At 42.2% G+C, this 20,606-nt stretch overlaps 1 protein-coding gene across 1 annotated transcript in view; it reads left to right on the top strand.

Moving 5' to 3' along the window:
- The window catches only part of ABCA4 (ATP binding cassette subfamily A member 4), a 206,443-nt gene that overhangs the window by 106,789 nt on the left and 79,048 nt on the right, over nt 1–20,606 (top strand). Inside the window, exons 13-15 of the mRNA XM_066597367.1 lie at nt 5,485–5,690; nt 8,728–8,904; nt 14,340–14,562. Of these exons, the coding sequence (XP_066453464.1) occupies nt 5,485–5,690; nt 8,728–8,904; nt 14,340–14,562 (606 nt within the window). The remainder of the gene's footprint in view (nt 1–5,484; nt 5,691–8,727; nt 8,905–14,339; nt 14,563–20,606) is intronic.

Genomic DNA, 20,606 nt, shown 5'->3' with positions numbered 1-20,606 from the left:
TGTCAGAATTATTTGAGCGCTGACCAAGCATTTGCAATCTGCACTCCATTCATTTCAATGGAGCTGACAGACAAACCCGAATGCTTGTCCTTGGAGTATCTCAGCAGGCCCATTGAAAAGGAATGGAGCATCAGCGTGCTTGCATGACCAGCATTACATTTAGTCTCCTCCTCACTGCAGGGGCTACAGTAACCCTGCAGTGAGGAAGATGGGGGGCCAAGAACCCCTGTTTTTGAGATCAGCAGGGGTCTCACCAGTCAGACCTCCACCAATCAGCGAGTTATTTCCTATTCAATGGCTAGGGAATAGCTTGAAATCTTGAAACAATCCCTATAATTTCACAAATAGAAGAAAAGTTAAAAGGAGTATTTCCAAAATTAACTTTAATCACTTAAGGTGCATTTACACACAAAGATGATTGCTCAAAAGATGGCTTTTGAGCGACCCTTTTGCATAAACTACTACTTGGTACTAATGCCTATTAGTACCAATTAGTAGCGTGTGAACCACTGGGAGCTGTATTCAGGAAACAGACCACCTGCTGTTCTCTGAATAAATTCCCTTTGTTCTGCCAGCTGGGCTGACAGCTGAGACAATGTAATCAGTTGTAATCAGCGCTACTCTGGGCAGAACACAGCGTGCAGTCCATCTTATCAGCTGTTCTGCCGAATGATGAATTTCATGCCGAACTGAAATTCATCGTTTGGCAGAAAAATGAAAGATAGGCAACGATTATTGCTCCAAGATGGGTTTTGAGTGAATTTTGAGCGATAATCGTTGTGTCTAAATGGGCCTTTATCCATAGGATAGATGATAAAAGTCTGATTTATGGGGATTTCACTGTTGGATATGGATAGGTGAGAAAAGTCAATTTTGGAAATATCCCTGTCACAACTTGCTGGCCATGTCGGAACAAGACCAGCTAGGGAGAGTCAGAGTTGCTTCAGGTTCCTGAGGTGAGGTTGCCCTTATCAGGGTGAGTGTCCCGCTTTTAGGTAGAGTCTCATGACATTAGTAAGTTAGCGTAAGATTTCCCATTCCCCAACTTTTAGTTTCATTAGCAATATTTCGTGTTTTCCATGTTTGCATATAGCATGTATATCCATCCTTTTAGGGTTACCAAATTTTGCTTGCTCCAAACAAGATGTTTCGCGTCCAACTTAGACATAACAATTAGAGATGAGCGAGCCTACTCGGCCACGCCCCTTTTTCGCCCGAGCACCGCGATTTTCGAGTACTTCCGTACTCGGGCGGAAAGATTCGGGGGGCGCCGTGGGTGAGTGAGGGGTTGCAGCGGGGAGTGGGGGGGAGAGGGAGAGAAAGAGGGCTCCCCCTGTTCCCCGCTGCTACCCCCGCGCCGCCACGCCTTACCCCGCCCCCCGGATCTTTTCACCTGAGTACTGAAGTACTCAAAAATCGCGGTGCTCGATCGAGTAAATACTCGAAATGAGTAGATTCGCTCATCTCTTTAACAATCCCTTTAACATCTTCAGTGTAATCAATTTTAAAGTTGGAAAATGGGAGCGCTCACTCTCTTTTCTTACAGTCCTACAAGTCAGAATCTTACCATTAAGTATTTCATGATTTTGCATTTGCTACATTAAGTTTGATTATACAATTAATTATATATCTATTATTTTATTTACGGTGATTGAATAAGCAGCTTACAAGCTGACTTTGAAAATGTGAAATTTCCTTTAGGTTCATTTTTTTATTAGAAAGACAAAGCTAATTATTATATTATTAGTCAACAGGAAATACAAGGCAGCAAATTAATAAAATCCAATCTAATAGATTCAGTTTCATCTGCCCTGGAAAATTGCCTTTGAGATCATCCAAAAATGTATAAACCTGTAAAGCCCGATCCAGCAAATGGGATGGTTAAACAATGCAGTCTTTACTTAGAAGAAATGTCTGCCAAAAGACTAACAATCTGAGCACATCAACTTTGATGTGAGGTAATTGCTCGTTTTTACGATCAGCGTGTTTCAGAAGAGAGGATCAAACAACTTATTAGAATTACTGGTATATGAAGTGTGCTACAATTCCAAATTGCTTCCCATTGACCTTCTATGTCTGGCAATCCTTCTTTCCAATAATATCAGAGCTTTATTTGGTATATAATCAAACTAAAATTACTTCAAGTTTCGCAAACTAGAGCTTAGAGCCCTTTACAACTGGACCTCACAACCTAACTAATATGGGTTAACTCTTTATTTATATACCTCGTGTCCCTGAAAATAAGACCTACCTCGAAAATAAGCCGTAGCCTAATTTTCGGGGAGTCTTCAAATATAAGCCCTACCCTGAAAATAAGCCCTAGTTACACTACATGAAAAAAAAAGAATACATTACAGGCTCGGTCCAGGTCCCTTCCACTACTCTCTAGAGGTTCGACATGGTTCGGAGCGGTTCCCGTAGTCCTGAGCCATATATAACATCACTTCTTGGTTACGGGATTTATAAATCCCACCTTCAGAAAGTGATGGCTGTTGATTGGTTCTTCGACCGCTTCTTAGCCAATCAATGTAGAGCTAGATGAACGAATGTGATGGCTGTGATTTGCCACGTCTCAGATAATTCATAAATCCCGCCTCTACAACACAATGGCTGTTGATTGGGTCTTTGTCCGCTGCTCAGTCAATCAATGCAGCGCTGGAGAAAACAATCATAGCCATTGCATTGGCTCATTCAGCACTGCATTGATTGGCTGAGCGGTGGTCGAAGAACCAATCACAGCCATTGCTTTCTGGAAGTGATATATATGAATCCTGTAACCAGGAAGTGATGTATGAGCTGTGAAGAGCAGCGGGAGGGATGTGGACCGAGCCTGCTAGGTAAGTATAACAGTATGGGCTCCCCCGAAAATAAGACTAACTGCCTCTTAGGCTCCCCTGTCTCATGAGCCCCATAGCAGTGGTGTGGTCTGACTACATTGGTGGCACACCACTGTATTCCATAGTGCTCTACACAGAATGTTCAGAGTGTTCAGGATGACTCATTAATCAACTCACACCTAGTGGCTCCACATTACGACTTTGACAAATAAATATAAGAAAGTAGAAAAGTACATAAAACAATGTTTTTTCTTAGATATAGCAAATATTTATGTTTGTATTCTGTAAATACTAGATAGCTGTCATCCCTCCGCCTCTTTGGCATGCTCCGACCCAAGGGCATGTATAGATACCAGAGGACAATTGACTCAGACAGCGTAACAAATTTAAGCTGTTTTCTAATGATAAATTTGAAGTGTGCAATCAACTATTTTGTATTTTTAGAGGTAGAATAAAAAGATGCTACATCTAAGAAGAAGCATTATCGCTTTTGTACATTTTTGTATGAATACAAAGAACGTTTCCACTAATGTTACTCCTTGACAAAAAGGGAATCTGTCATCCGTTTTTCACCTATTAAACCCCCTACGACATCTAAACAATCATGTATTGGGTATTTTTAAAGTTTTTGGGGAGAATATTCTGTGCAGAGCATGCCGGTAAAAAGAAGGTTTTAATTGTCCTCTGCCGCATGCAGATTATGAGCGTTCTGTCCAAGTGGGCCGGACTGTCCATGGTAGGCTGACCAGGCCATCCCTTGTGGGTTTGTGTACCTCCCCACACACCACCCTTCTCTATGCCAGTGATGTGGAGAATTAATGCCTTGGTCTAAATCTCATACATGCTCCAGGGACGAGATTACCTTCTTTGACACCACTGATCGTAGGGCTGGAAGTTGAGGATTATCAGCGCATGCACAGCTGGATTGGCTGAATCTGCGCACTCAGGAATAGGTGAACTGCACATGTTCTAGACCGGGATCTCATAGTGCATGTGCGGGATTTAGACCACATCAGTGATGAAATGGAAGACATCTCCACATCACTGTTAGGCAGATAGTTAGGCAGATAGTAAAAGGATGGTGGAGTGACCCTAGTGGAAAATAGAAGGAGTAATTGAGGACTATGTCCTCTTTTTGAAGAGTGATGGGTAAAACAAATTTTTTTTTAGATGCATAATCCCTATATACAGTAAATGTTGCCAACCCCCAAGTACCGTCATACCCTGCTGGGTAGATGTTTAGGCAAGTGCAAAAGTGGTTAAAAAATTGCGTATAAGGCACAACCTGTAGACATATGTAATCAAATTAGACTGATGTTTGCCAAACTCTGTTTATTTAAAAAAACAGCATACATACACGTTTCGAGGTCATACAGACCTCTTCCTCAGTACATGTTGGGGACACACATGCTGTGTTTTGAAAGAAGGTTCGGCATTTTAACAACTTTTGAACTTGTTATCTCCACATCAATGGCACAGAGAGGGACTGTGTTTGGGAAGGTATGCAGGTTACCAGAGGTGGTCCAGCCAGCCCACCACGGATGGTCTGGCCCACCCACTGGACCGTTCTCCTGAAATGTGCATGTGGCCTGGAAAAAATTAAGAACCTTCCTTTTACAGTCATGCTTTCCACAGAATTTAAAACAAAAACAAAAAAAACTTTGAAAATGTCCATTACATGATTGATTAAACTATGTAGGAGTTTAATAGATAAAACATAGTAAAATAGCAACATAGTATGTTAGGCTGAATGAAGACAATGTCCATCTAGTTCAGCCCATTTAAACCCCCCCTCCCCTTGTTGGTCCAGAGGAAGGCAAAAAAAAACAAAACAACGAGCCAATTTACCTCATTTGGAGGAAAAAAAAATTCCTTCCTGACTCCATAATGGCAGACAGTGTAATCCGTGGATCAACATTCGAAGTAAACAACCCCTCTAGGTCACCTAATGTCTATATCCTGTAATATCATGGCGCTCTAGAAAGACATCTAGTCCCCTCTTAAACTCCTCTACAGATTTTGCCATCACCACATCCTCAGGCAGAGAGTTCCACATTCTCACTGCTCTTACAGTAAAGAACCTCCTTCTGTGTTGGTGATGAAACCTGCTTTCTTCTAGACATAGAGGATGCCCTCTTGTTACCGTCACAGTCCTGGGTATAATTGATGACAGGTTCCTGTAAAGTAAGGGCACTTTTACACTAAACGATCCTCAGGCTATTGTAAATGACCCCGATCACCAAAGTGTCTTAATTGGTGCTCGTTCCTGCTATTGACATGCAGCAGAGGATTGTTGTTTGGGGAAGAATGATTGTTACTACAATTGTTTACCCTCATACAGAATGCATTCCTCATCAGCACATTTCTTGACTTATACTGGGGCATGTGCCTCCGATAAGTAATTATACCCACACAAAAGACACGACTAGCCCCCAAATGGATGATCACGTCCACATGTGCTGATGATAGTGGAAACAAAAACATTCAAACATGCCAACATTCATGACCGATCATCATCCAGTGTAAAAGAATTTTAAGGCTAAAAGTGTGAAAAAAAGACAACGTACCCAGAGGAAGTCCATGAAGAGATGATGCCATTCTACTTGTATATTCTAATAATATGTTGTAAATTGATTTGTTTTGATAGTGCTTAAGCCTGGATAAATTTGAAGGTCACGATGATGAATCCCATTTGACGCATCACGCTCTTTATCTACTTGAAGAAAATAAATTCTGGGCTGGTCTTGTGTTCATGGACATGTTTCCCTGGACTAATCAAATCCCAACTCATGTAAAATATAAAATCCGCATGGACATTGATGTAGTGGAGAAAACCAACAAAATTAAAGATAGGTAGGTATTTTAATATTTATTATGTTGTTACTATTGTAAGAAAGTCCTCCAGGGGGTGGGGGCAGCAAAGACACACTGGACCAGAAAGTGAATAAAACTTGCTTCAGTTTTATTTTAAGGTAAAGCCCAAGCAAAGCAAAATAGAGAAGTCCTCTCAAAACAACAGGTGCACCATGCAGGGTGCTCAGGTCCATGCAGTGAGGTGTTGCTCCCTCCTCAGCTTGACAGACACTGACTCCTTGGGAGCTGCCGTCTTTTATGCCCCCATTAATGGGGTCAGTGCCTACAGCTGAGCCTCCTAAGAACCAGGGTGAAGTTGTGGACTAGACTGCCACCCTGTCCAGACTAAGAGCCTGGGAGGGAGATATACTCCATCCACAACTTCACCCTTTAACTGCCTACACTATATTATTAATTATTTGTCATGGTGCTCTGGCCTCTTCAGTATCATGGCACGACAGCCACAAAGCAGAAGCTGGTCTGGGCTAGCGTCATGACATCAACCCGGCCCATGGCGCTAGCACATACGCCCTGTCATTCGGCGCTGGACACCTGACCAGTGCACTTTCGTCTGATGGCATGTGGCCTGATTGGTTGGCAGGGAGATGTTGACCCCAGCAGGCCAATCAACTACTGTTATAGTATATATATTCCGACCCCTCCTCTCAGAGGGTGCCAGTTATTCTTCTGTTGGTGTAGTTCTAGCCTAGTCCACATGTCCTTGGTGCTATTCCTCATTCAGATAAGTCCCTGGTGTTCATATTTGTAATAGTTTTGTTACATATGCTTCATTAAGTGTTTAGACTATTATTATCAACGGACAAGCTGTTTAAGGTATCCGGTTCATATATAACATATTAACACAAATATATACAAATAACACCTTTATAATAAACATATATATAACCCCGTTAATTTGCAGTTTTACTTTATTTTTGGTAGATTTCTCTGGAGACCCTTGAAACCATAATTTTCTGCCCCATCACTGCCAAAAGCTGCATTCTAAGGTAGATTAAGTCCTATTTGGGATGCATGGTTCCTTAGTAACAGGATTACAACACATGAGCGTTCAGTTGGGTGGTCTCAGGTTCAAATATGCAGGTTAATGAGATCAAAGACAAATAGAACTGAAATCCTCTTATTTGACCCTCTGACCTTGAATACTCTTGACCTCTACAGGTTTGGCCAGCTTTTGATAATAAAATTACCCCTATGGTGATCTCCTGTGGTTTTGCTCCCAATGTTAGTGCCTCTATGTTTTAACAGCTTAGATACTTAAGTAACAAAACAAAAACGTGGAGTAAATAATAATTCTACAGGTCTTCAACATCAGAACATCTGACATAACAGACAATGGGAAAGTAAGCGGAATGTAAAAGAAACACAAATTAGAACAACATTGTGTTTCGACATTCTACCCCGTTAAACCAAAAATACTGCCATCTTACCATAATTTACAACATGGACATATCCAAATGAAGCCAACATGATAATAGCATAAAATATATCTTTGGGCCTAAAGCTGCCAATACATACCATGTACAGTACATGCAGTCTCTGCCTAGTATGCAGGGGTTTGCAATGGGGAGAGGACAATAAACCTTCTCTGGTAGCAACTTTACTGAAGGAAAAGGATTGAGCTGTTCAGTGAGAGTCAGGACTCCCCCATACACATTAGTCAGCCGGTTCTGCTGAAATCAACAGGTTCACAAATCTGTCATCTAAGTTTGCAAAACAAAAATGTAAAAGAAGGGTTCATGTGTTCATCACAGGGGGGTAAAAGTTCAATTTAGAGGACAAGCTGCTAAACTTGAGTCTCTGTGTTTCGCACAACAAGAATGTAAAGCCTTCAGGAAAGTACTTGCACCCGCTCCTCCATGCCGGCTGTGCGTTCCCACATAGACAAATACCTGGAGATTTGAAAAAGTAGCGGAAGGATCTCAATGGCGACTTACCTGATAAAGGGGCCCATCTGGCTTTGAAACCCATCGTCTAGCTGTCTTGGTGTCCTGTTCATAAAGTATTTATACTTACCTTCCTTGAATGGTGTGTGGGAAGAGCTTCTTGTTCCAAACTACACTTAGACTAAGTAGCAAATTTATAGCTTTTGCTTGTGTTCCAAACTTGGTCCTTCTGGTGACCGCAATCACTTAGGCATAGAGAATTATCATGACCCTATATCAGTATTTATCATAGGTCATAAGTGATTATTATGATGAGTGACATCTTAGGGTGCATTTAGACTGAAAGATGATCGCTCGAAAATTGCTCAATAGGCAGTCTGAGTGACAGTTATGAGTGATCATCTTTGCATAACCTTTAAGTAGCTAATTAGCTACTTAAGAGTTAATGCAGGCAGCTCCTTTGTTCTCGGAAGTCCCAGCGGCATACCAGCTGAAAGAATGCTATCAGTGCCGCTGGCTGAGAAAATCAGCATGCGGTGCTGATAAGAGTCATCGTTGATTTTTAGCTTGCTAGTGCACGAACAATGCACGATAGCCACGTGTTTAGACACAACGATTATCGCTCAAAAGATTACTTTTGAGCGAATTTGGAGCGATAATCGTTGTGTCTAAATGGGCCTTTAAAATCTGATCTTTTGAGGATTTCTAGATCTACAGCCTATTTTTTATATTTTATATTCTGGCACCGTTTCATTTGCGTATTGACTACACAACTTCTCAAAAGTTTTCACCCCCCCCCCCTCCCCCTCCGAAAACTAGTTTAGGCTATTTGTTAGGCTCATGCTTCTTTTGACAAGTTGAGAATACAAATGGAGGACTGAAGATAGTACAAGGCTTGAAGAACAATATTATAGCTTAAAGGTAGATAAATGACTGCCATTCCTCAAAATATTCACAGAACTACCTGGTGTCTACTTGGTCAGTCCAACATCTGTCAGGTGCTTGTACTGTATTAGAAACTGTATAGAACCACCAGAACTTGCTCAATAGCCCATTAATATACATAGTATTGTATTATTTGCTGTGCATTGTCATGCTTTGTGACATTGTGAAATTATTTTGCTTTGCTGCAGATATTGGGACCCAGGACCACGGGCTGACCCTGTGGAAGACTTCCGATACATCTGGGGAGGCTTTGCTTACCTACAGGACATTATTGATCATGGGATTATAAAGACTCAGACGAACAATGACTTGCCAACTGGATTATATGTACAACAGATGCCGTATCCCTGCTTCGTAGATGATGTGTGAGTGAGGACATGGCTAAATGACCTAGACAAATCAATGATCACTGCGTTGATACGCTTGACACGTACAGTTTAGATGTTTGCACTTTGACCTTGTCTATAGATAGCTTAAAATGTTCCTATCTTGAGTGCTACAAAGCATGCCTCCAGGGTCCTGGCAATTATTGGTTTTCTGTTACATCAAGATAAGTTTCTCGAAGATTATAGAAGTTTGACATGTTAAGTGTTACAGTAGAGTATTGTTTGTCCTACTCACTTTTCCAGCTGAAACATGTTACAAATGATGCACATCATAGTGGAGGACCCATTGTAAAACATGGTTAGCTTGCCAGTGTTGTTAAAAATATACATGCAAATAGTATAAACTGTTACGTACTTAGTAGAGATGAGCGAGTATACTCGCTAAGGCACATTACTCAAGCAAGTAGTGCCTTAGCCGAGTATCTCCCCGCTCGTCTCTAAAGATTCGGGGGCCGGCGACGGCCGGGGAGCGGCGGGGGAGAGCGGGGAGGAACGGAGGGGAGATCTCTCTCTCCCTCTCTCCCCCCCCCCCGCTCCCCGCCGCAACTCACCTGTCACCCGCGCCGGTCCCCAAATCTTTAGAGACGAGCGGGGAGATACTCGGCTACAGCACTACTCGCTCGAGTAATGTGCCTTAGCGAGTATACTCGCTCATCTCTAGTACTTAGTAAATTACAGAAAATATACATAAAATAGCTACATAAATCAATAGCTCATTCATTTGCCAAGTAGTTCGTATTAGGGTTTAAATGAAGATCTGTGAAGGACGTAGGTGGAACTTTTATTGGGTACTGTTGTATTTTCATTAAAAAGAAAAACAGAAAATATTCCAGATATTCCAGAAAAATCAGCGTCATAAAAGTGCCATATTGTGCTCAAATAATATAGCCATATAGCATCCAAGAACCAACATCCATCAACAGCCATGCCATACTCATGCCCATTGTTTCCTAAGCAGTCTGAAGGAAAGTAGCCAGAAGTTGCCAAAAGCCACTCATGACTTGAGACTTGTGCCACCCATCCATTCAGAGTCTAGATACTGTTTTGTGGTTGTGTAATGGTGGGGATGGGGTCATGGTGCTAATATCCTGTTTCCCTGAAAATAAGACTTACCCCCCAAAATAAGCCCTAGCATAATTTTCTTGGAGTTTTGAGGATGCAGCATGGTTTTTCAGGATTTTTGAGTATGCTTGAAATATAAGCCCTACTCCAAAAATAAGCCCCACTTACAGTTAATTAAAAAAAAGTCAATTTAAAGAGTGTCCAGGCAGCTATACATGTAAAAAAGTTAAACTTTTTTTATCACAATTTGTGTCATACTCCAGTGCTGGTAGTCATTGTGATATAGTTCCATTATTCAGTATATCCAACGTGTCCTTTGTATCCCAGTTATAGATGAGCGAGCATACTTGTTAAGGACAAATACTCGAGCGAGTATCGTCCTTTTTGAGTATCTGCCTGCTTGTCCGCAAAGATTCGGGTGCTGACGGGGGACGGGGGGAGATCTCTCTCTCTCTCATCCCCTGCTCCTCCCTGCTCTCTCCCACAACTCACCACTCACCCCCGCCGGCACCTGAATTTTTGCGGACGAGCAGGCAGATACTCGAAAAGGACGATACTCGCTCAAGTATTTGTCCTTAACGAGTATGCTTACTCATCTCTAATCGCTGTCAATCTTGAATTTTGGGGGGAATAAAAAATATGGACAAAAATGTAGCAATTAAAAGAAATGATCACCAACCACAATGTTTTCTCCTGCATATCTAATAATATTCACCATATTTAAGGAAATTGTAGAAAAAGAAATTATAGAAATTTATTTTATTCAATCCCTATAAAAAGATTCTGAAATAGAGACTTACCGGTAAGTAGTCCGATCATTCCGGATATTAATCTGCAACTCTCCAAATTATATAGTCATTGCCCAGCTGGCACGCCGTTTTGGCTCGCTTTCTTTACACGATAGATCACTTATTTTTTGGGCTTTATACAGATTTTTGTTATATAAGCACAATAGATTCTTTTGTCTATGAATCGGAATACGAGGCAAGCTCCTCTTCTGAAGCCCAATAAAAAAAATCTTCCTTTGTGTACAAAGAACCATTCTCTTATCTCTAATTTCCATGGCATCGGTGTCACTCAGACCAGGAGTAAAAAGCATATGGTAGCAAAAAATCAAATCAAGATAAGGGTCCTATGATGGGGCTTCTTCATGACAAACCCCTACACACCAATCGCGGCATATGGGGGCCTGTCGCTTGTTTCTATTGCCTTTCTAGTCCTTGTATTAATTGCTTGGGTCAGTTGGACTGATCCTTGTGTACACCCCAATGTAGCAATTCTGAGGAAGCCATACAGGTTCTCTGTGTTCATAGGGTAAGGCGGTGGAGGAACCTATCTGAGATAGTATCCTCTGAGATGGTGCCCAGGTGCCACACCATTTACCTGTCTCTATAACATGCATGCCCTATCATTTGTTAGAGAGTTGAGTATACTTATAAAGTTTGGGGTCAGTGTGTACTGCTTTTTTAATTTCTGAAAGGTCCAATGAATAGTACATTCAAGATAAGATATAAACAAGTCAAACATGTGAAACAAACATAGTAAGTACATTGCATGTAACACACATGATAAAGAAATGTTATATTTAAAAAATTGTATTCCATGTGAGCCAAAAATATGTCGTCACCAGTTCGACTGAAGCGTGAGGTTACTCTACTGTGATGTTTGCATTTTAGTGTCCTATTTTGGTGTAGCTGCAGTCAAATACACAATGCTTGTCAACAATCCTACTGCCTAGGCTCAGACTGGCCCACAGGGTTACAGGTGAATCCCCGGTGGGCTCTGACTCAGAAGTAGGCCCCCCATCTCATGCACAAGTTGCATTGGAGGGCTGGCCAAGATCCTCCTTCCTTGGGCCCTGTCTTCTAGATTTTGCTGTGTGGCCCCCATCACCAATCATTTTGCAGCTCCTTGCTCACAGAGCTGAGAGGATGACTAGCCCAAGGCAAATGTCAGACAGTAGGCTATTGAGTCATTTTCCTCACAGTATGCATTCCACAAGGAACCTTCTTAAAGGTCCAGGGTTCAAAAAACATGGCTTCTTTCTTCCAAACACAGCACCACCTTTGTCCGTAGGTTGTGTGTGGTAATGCAGCTCAGCTCTATTGACGTGAATAGGAGCTGAGCTGCAAAAGCAGGCACAACCCACAGGCAAGAGTGGCACTTTGTTTCGAAGAAAGCAGCCTAATTTTTTTCTAACCCTGGACAACCCCCTTAAGGGTGAGGTCACATGAAAACCACCCTTAAAGATTAAAAATGTTAAATTTTAATACAAAATGATACGTTTTTTTTCAAATTGATTGATAGACAGATGGTTTTGCAGATAAAACTGCTGTTCGCCTGCAGCCACTAAAAATCAATTTGAAAACTGCGCCATTTTGCAATGAACATGCCCGTTGGTGTAGTTTCTGGCTGTTACATGTGATTTTACCTTTTACTGGATATGCCATAAAAGCCACTTCTGAGATCGGCACCTATTGGGAGAATTGGGGTACACTAATTCTTGCTCTACACATTCTCCCGATATAGAACTTTAGTGCAAACAATGATGCACACAAATGCAGCCACCTTTCCATTGAAGTGTACAGAAAGTGTAGTAGCTCAAAGAAGACAAGGTAATATTTGCATGCAAGTGTAAAGTGGGCACCAGAATAAATTTTACTGGTGGGCCCTGGGTATCCCAGTCGACACTGATCTTACCTCTAAGGGTCAGACCAAACTGTCTTCTGCACTATCCATTTCACATATGGAGTGCAGCAGTGTATCCAGGCCTGATTGTGGGTCTCTAAACCCAAACTTGGAGAATCAAATGTGCATATAATGATCCGTGTTTGATTCCAGGGACCCACAGTCAGACTGCGATATACTTCTGCACTCCGTAAGTGAAACGGTTGGTGCAGAAGACAATATGGTCGGGCCCAACACAGTAGGGTTGAAAAAAAATAAGCCCACCAAGTTCCAACCTGATTTTCGACCAATCCAGAGAAAAGCAAAAACGAAATGCAGAGTATTTGCCTATGTGACCTGATAAAACAGTAAATCTTCCTGATTCCAAATTCTCCTATCAATGCCTGACTATCATGTTCATACTGTAAATATTTTCGTGAATGAAAGGGGCTACTAAGTAATAGACTTCAATAGATTGTCAATAAGGTAGGGTCATAAACAGTCTCCTCAATGGGGTCTAGCAGATGGGACCTCCACCAGTGCTGAAAAATAACTGGCCCTACCTTTGTTTTTAACCCCTAGCGTCCAGCCTATTTTGAGCCTTAAGGTGATTGTCTAAGTGTGTTACAGTTTTTAAAAATGGCTAAACAGATATTAAAATAATAAAAGAGGAAGTACTCACTCATCTTCTGCCCCGGAAATCCAGGGCTGCAGTTGCTCTGGTCGCCCAGTCCTTGCCTATGAATGGCTACCATCTGCCAGAAGTAGGGTCTGGAAGCCTGGCTTGTATGGCAGATCCGGAGGCTTTCATCAAATGTGCACATATTTTTTCATGTATGAGATATATATTAGTAATTAGAAGAAGAATGTGTCTACAGATGTAATGGAACTTCACAAACATCATGGTCTGTGTAATTGGTTGGTTTTCTCCAGAACACTGCAACATTAAAGTGATCCTTAGGTTTTGGGGCAAAATGCAGTTTTTTCTGCTATTCCTATAATACGCCAGTTCTAGTTCCCATTTTTGCTCATCCAAGATGGCCGATGCAAATTTCTGACTACCTACTCTCCACAATGCACCTGTAGTGTTAGACTACTAATGCACTATATTTGCTCCCTGATTGGCCAAAGCTGCTCACATGAGTAGCACTAGCCAATCAGAGATCAGTGCACATTAGGTGGTTAGAAAATTGCTGCAACTATCTTGGATGACCAAAAACAGGACCCAAAACCCACAGATTGGAGGGGCGGCAGAGAAGAACAACTGCATGTAATATACCCTGCGCCTTCTCTTTTCCCAGGATAGAATTTTGCACGGTTGCTTTAACCCTTTCCAATCCAATTTGTTTCCTGGTTTTCCTAGGGGGCTTACTCTTTTTATGCCATTATACAACAGCGCTATATGCTGGCTAAAGCCAGTACTGCATGAGGTGACACATTGGATAGGCTCTGACAGCAGAGAGGCTGGCAATATATAGTAAGAGAACCCTGACGGACGTCTTCCAATATCGGAGCTGTACAGCCTTAAATCATAATGTCTTCAGACGTCAGACAGTGGATTGGAAAGGGTTAATGATATGCAGCTATCATATGTGCCAATAGACGCTAAAGACAATGCTTTTACTGTGTCATATTATATAATGTTATGTTCTGAGTTTATGTATTTTTGATTTCTCTCATTACAGGTTCATGATAACACTGAATCGCTGCTTTCCCATTTTCATGGTGTTGTCTTGGATATATTCTATCTCTATGCTGGTGAAAGACATTGTCCTGGAGAAAGAACTGCGTCTGAAGGAAACCATGAAGAACATGGGGGTTACTAATGAAGTCATTTGGTTCACATGGTTCATAGACAGTTTTAGTGTTATGACTTTAGGCACCTTCCTGCTCACCGTTGTGATTGTGGTAAGTCCTAAAAATTGTTGTGCCGTTGGCGTCTAAATTTATTTTTTTGCGAGACACAATATAGTGACTTGGTGCCTCCTACGACTGCAGGCAATGTAGCTCGTTATCAGGGGGAGCTGCATTATATTGATGTAGCACCATCTACTGGGGAAGGGTTTTCTTGCTGTACATCTGTGGATGCCTGAGCTGTGTGCACTGGATAAGTATATGCTCTCATGTATCACGGAGCAATGTCAAGCGATCCCTAGTCAAATAGGGCTTAGCCAGAACTAGGATACAGCCATATTCCTCAACCACTGGCTTGGGAGCCACATATGGTTCCTCGGCATATGGCCTCCAGTTGTTGACGGCTGAACATACTATTGTACACAAGTGTAACAACAGAGATCATAGTATTTACTAAGACTTGGTAGCAGCGTCAAAACCATATGACTGCCCGATACTTGAGAATTCTGAAAGTTGCCTGCAAGTTAGAAAAATGTAAGTACCTGTGAGATACAGAATGTCAGACAGACACGGATATTACATTTTGATGATGACATGAAGGACATGACAGTTCTGAAAGTTTATGTTGTGCCAAATAAATAAATGCAGCAAGAGATCTTGAAACATACAGCCAAACACTAAGTTGTCACCTGCCAAGTTGTTAGCCCAAAAGTTGAAAATCTTAAAGGGGTTGTCCGGGACTTTTACTATTAATGACGTATAATTAGGATAAGTCATCAATAGCTGATCGGCAGGGATCCGCCGCTTGGGATCTCCGCCGATCAACTGTTTGTCGGGCCATCTGTCAGTGCAGACAGTGCTGGACGTAGAAATTTTCTGTATTGCAGTGACTTGGGTTGGTAATACAGGCACTGCCCCCACTGAATTAAATGGGGGCTATGCCTGCAGTACTAACCCAAGCTGATGGAATGTTAAGGGTGCCTACCCACTGGTGATTTTTTTTCCTTTGCGTTTTGCGTTTTTTCTGAAGAGCAATTAGTATAGAATGTGTTCTTGTCCATTTGCGTTTTTTTTTCGGTCCGTTGCAATTTTTCACATAGGAACTGTCAGTTGCATATGTCTCCTTATTTTTCTCTTAATGCACCCATGAATGTCAATTGAAATTAACGGAAAAGGCGCGAAAAAGGCGCGAAAAATGCACGGAAAACGCACCAAAAACGCTGCGTTTTTCACACACGAAAATCGGCAACGCCAGTGGGTAGGCGCCCTAACAGTGCTGTCTGCTTCCTGAGCTGTCCGCTCTGACTGATGCTCGGTGAACAGTTGATCCTGAGTCGTGAACCCCTGCTAGTTATTTATTGAGAATACGTCATCAATATTAAAAATCCCGGACAACGCCTTTAAGATATTGCTTTGCTAAGGCCGGTCTCACACGGGCGAGTCAAATTCCGCATGCAGGAGCCCACAGCGGAATCCGACTCTGAACGTGGCCGGCGATCCCACGTACCTGTAATTTCTTTACTGCGGATGACCACAGACGCTCGCCATGGGTTATACGCAGTAGAGTTTTCTTTTAACATATATGTATTTCCCGCGCTGTCACAAGGCGATGACGCAGGTACCCGCAGTCTATCCGCAATGTCAATTGTGGATGGGGCACGGTTCGGACGGCTTTCATTGACTTCAATGGAAGCCGTTCGTGCGGAATCCGCACAAAAATAGAGCATCCTGCGATTTTATTTCTGCTTGCGGAATTTGCAAGTACTATCCACTCATCTGAGTGGATATGCGAATGTTCTATCTTTGTAATGTGTGCGGAATACCGCAATGTGTGCGAACGACCGCGGATTCCGCAATTCAAATCCAGCCGTTGGATCCAAAGATCAGCCCCTTGTCACAGACAATGAGAAGGTGAAGGAAAACTTGTGACCTAGTGCCGGGATTGCACTGCAAGTGATGGCGGATTACATTGGATCGGGTATTTTGGCTGCCTGGATAACCACGTTAAAGTGTACCTGGCATTTCATGTCATTTTTCCAAATAAGCTTTCATGTGTACATGAGGAGTAGTATTGTATCTGGCTATAATATGTCTAGTAACCTGCATTTTTCATCAGTTTTCTTCACTGTAGCTAAAATTCTTAGTTTTCCCTGAGCTGATGGGTAGAGAACACCTGCTATAATGACTCCCAAATACTGCGCACACAGAGAAGATGCGATCCTACTCTTCTATCTCCCAGATACATAGAAGAGAAGTACTGAGCAGTGTAGCTATTATTCCAGTAGCTGTGTGACAGTAAAACACTTATTATTATCTGCAGCAACCTCTCTCTGTGTATCTTTCTGCTTCTCTTTCACATTCAGTATTGGCAGCATGTAATCTAATCTGTCAGTGAGCTGTTAGTTTACCTTGTCTACAATGACAGATTTTAGCACTAACTCAGGGAGAATGAGCAGTTTGGGGAGTTTCTTATAGTCACCTGTAATATTGATTTATGCAAAATTTGTTCGAAGCTTTGTGGCCACTTCACTATCTTCCGATGATATGTCCTCCTAATGTACACAGGACGGTAATAATAATAATAAGTAGAAGTCCATCCAGCACTCATGAAAGTTCATAAAAATAATCTTTAGTACAAAAATATTAAAATGCCATGGATCCAACAAAACCGAAGCAGTAACTCATAGCAATACAAATGCGTTTCAGACTGATAAACGCTCCTTATTCATGGCATGCCCAGTATATAACATCATATGTTATATAGAGAGGGTCATCACAAGAACATTCATTTATTTGATATATAGAAAACAGTGCATGTTTGGACTACAAGCTTTTATAGGACTCACTCACACGTGCGTACGTGGCCCATGTATTTTTCACACACGTAATACATGGTGCTAAAAGCCCATTGATTTCTATTGGGCCACTCACACCTGTGTTTTTTTCATGCATGTATTAAAACAAAATGTTGTATGTCCTATTTTGGCTATGGGGGGTTTAACATGTGCAGCTAATATGCATGTTACATGTGTATCTGCTGTATGAATTGCGTAGTACGTGTGAGAAAAATACGCGGGCCACATATGCCCATGTGAGTGAGTTCTTAAGGAAATGACTGTTCTTCTAATTGCCTGTAGTTATTTGGGATTATCACTGGTTTTCACAGTCTAGCTACCTGTGATTTACATTCTTTACGTGCTTTATCAGTCCTGTCAGATCTGCCAGAGCAGAAGGGTAATTGGAAAGTGCACCAGGGCTTACGTGCTGGAATGCAAAGAGCAGATTTCCCCCAACTGAAGTTCTAAGAAAATGTGAAGTTTGTGGATACATTCTCATTCATTTATGCAGTACAGGTCAGGCCATGCGTGTATCTACAGATACACCAATGTCATATGTGACAATTGTGGAAGAGAAGCAACTTACATACATACCTACATACATACATACCTACATACATACCTTTACCTTGGCAATTCACTGTAAGAAATTAAATACAAAGTATAGATATGTGTATATGTGTGGTACAGTGTGATACATTGGTATACGAATTTTAATTATAGAACAGCAATTACACTCTAAAAAAAGTCCGCCCCCTAGAAGGAGTTGTCGTTGTGCTGCAAAACCCGGCATGCAGTTACATCTTAGGCAGATATGCAAATGATAAGAGTTGTGGAGTGATTAGATGAACGTCTTGCCACCGATGGTCCTAAAAGTGGTCCCACCCTTGGCCTATAAAAAGGCTCTCTGAGGCTCGTTGTGTGTAGTGACCTCTTTTCCGCTTGAATAGAGCTTGAATATACGCCTCTACAACGCGGAAAAGGGATATTGTAAAGCTAACAGTCTGACAGGGGCATTATTGGGAGGTGAGAAGCTGGATGGTCACATTAAAGAAATGTCCTTCACTTGGGCCATTCTGACCAGACTGTTAGGAGGCGTTGGGACCAGTGGATGTATGAGGGCACATAAGACAATCGGGCTCAGACCGCCTTCGACAAACCACCAATAGAGAGAATCATCAGATCATCCGACAAGCACGAGCAGTTCAAACTGTTTTGTTGTCCGCCATCCTTTGACAGGTGGCGCCATTATTACAGGCCCCTTTGTCTGTCGGAACCATTTCCAGTAACTTGGCTGAAGAACATTTGGTCTCCCAATGCCCAATATGTGTACGGCCTTTGTTACAGACTATGCCTTCGTTTGCATTGGTCAATTCCAAATACAAGTTGTCAGCAGCACTCCTCTTATATCACACACTGGTATAGGATAATGCTTCGTTTGCAGTGGTGTTCTGAGCAATGAAACTGGACTGCTATGGAGTGGAATCGGGTTGTCTTCAGTGACAAATCCAGGCTTAGTCTCGGCACTGATGATGGCCGTGTTCATGTCTGGAGACGTAGGGATGAGAGCCTCAATCCTGCCTTTGCTGTGCAGCGAAACACTGCCCCCTGTTGGTGTATGCTCTGATAGTGTAATCACTTATATCAACGTTACAATCACACGGAGAAAGTTTCATTTCATTCCGACAACTCCTTCTAGGTAGGGGATTTTTTTACAATGAGTTTATATTTTTTTTAAAAAACCCCATTATTTTACATATTATTTTAGATAACAGCTTTAAGATTACAGCTTACCTTGCAAGACGTTTACAGCAGAGGTGGAAGGAATTTAGCACCACTCATATCACCATTCAGCCCCAGTCAGGCAAATAAGGCTGAACTGTGACACCAGACAAAGCCCATAGGTAAGAGTGGAATCCATGGCCAACCTTAGCTGCATGGGACCTGTGTGGTCAAACAGAGTGCCAGCTACCAGATTGTAGCGAGGCGCCAGGTGGGTGTAGGCTCGGGGAAATTCCCCACTTTAGGTCCCCCTAGCCAAATGATATTTTTCTTCCAAGCAGCAAAAACAAAATAAAGCAAACGAGCCCCCATAAAAATATGATGCAAAGACATATGAATTTATTGTGTAACTCCAGAAGATAATAGCAAAGTTTCGGGCGTGCAGCCCTTTGCCAAGCTAAGTAAGGAAACTCAATGCTTTTTTGTATGGTCCAAGGTGAAAGTGAGCCGATGAATGATGAATGTGGGACAGGGGTCTGGTGTTTATGATGCTATATTTATGGACTGAGCTTGGTTCTGGTGCTGTATTTATGTTATGAGCTTGGCTCAGGTGCTGTGTTTATGTACAGATATTAGTTTGAGGCTGCATTTGGTTACCGTATTAATTCCTTAAGCTTTTATGGTGTGTAATGATGCTATCCTTCTGCGTTCTGTACAAGCAGAATACAGGCAGGCTGTCTATCTGTGCACTATTGTTTTGTCTTGTTTTTTTTGGGTGGAGTGGGGAAGGGCATTTTGTACAGGATGCCGCCAAACCTAAGGCTGGCACTGGTGGAAACTTCTGGTTAAAAAAAGCACATCTTTTGTTACGTCCGCTTGGTGCACAAAAGCGTCACTCCTCAGAACGGACACAAATGTGTCCATTTAAAACCGCAAACACACACATAGAGTACTTGTATGGACCAATTGCATCTTTCCAGGAGGAAGAATGGACAACTGTCCCTAACTGATCAGGGAAAGAGGGCACCCCTGCCTAAAAGTGGAGTCATCGCCTCGATAAAGGCGGCCCCAATATCTTCTTCTACTGACCTGACTATCCCTGATCAGGGAGCTGGAGAGATGCACTAAACACTCAGGACATGACACTGTTCCCCCCCATACTTTACACAGTACAGGACAGCACAAAAAGCACGTCTGGCACCCTGCACAGACCTAACACTTTTCACACCAACATACAGTGTAACACATACCACATAGACCAGGACTGTACACACCACATGTTTGGCCACTTGCACAGACATACATCACAAGTAGAGATGAGCGAACACCAAAATGTTCGGGTGTTCGTTATTCGGAACGAACTTCCCGTGATGCTCGAGGGTTCGTTTCGAACAACGAACCCCATTGAAGTCAATGGGCGACCAGAACATTTTTGTATTTCGCCGATGCTCGCTAAGGTTTTCATGTGTGAAAATCTGGGCAATTCAGGAAAGTGATGGGAATGACACAGTGACGGATAGGGCAGGCGAGGGGCTACAT

Source organism: Eleutherodactylus coqui, chromosome 3, assembly GCF_035609145.1.
Source record: "Eleutherodactylus coqui strain aEleCoq1 chromosome 3, aEleCoq1.hap1, whole genome shotgun sequence".
Lineage (NCBI taxonomy): Eukaryota > Metazoa > Chordata > Amphibia > Anura > Eleutherodactylidae > Eleutherodactylus > Eleutherodactylus coqui.
Note: the sequence above shows the minus strand (reverse complement) of the source record. Positions and strands in the feature narration are given on the sequence as shown.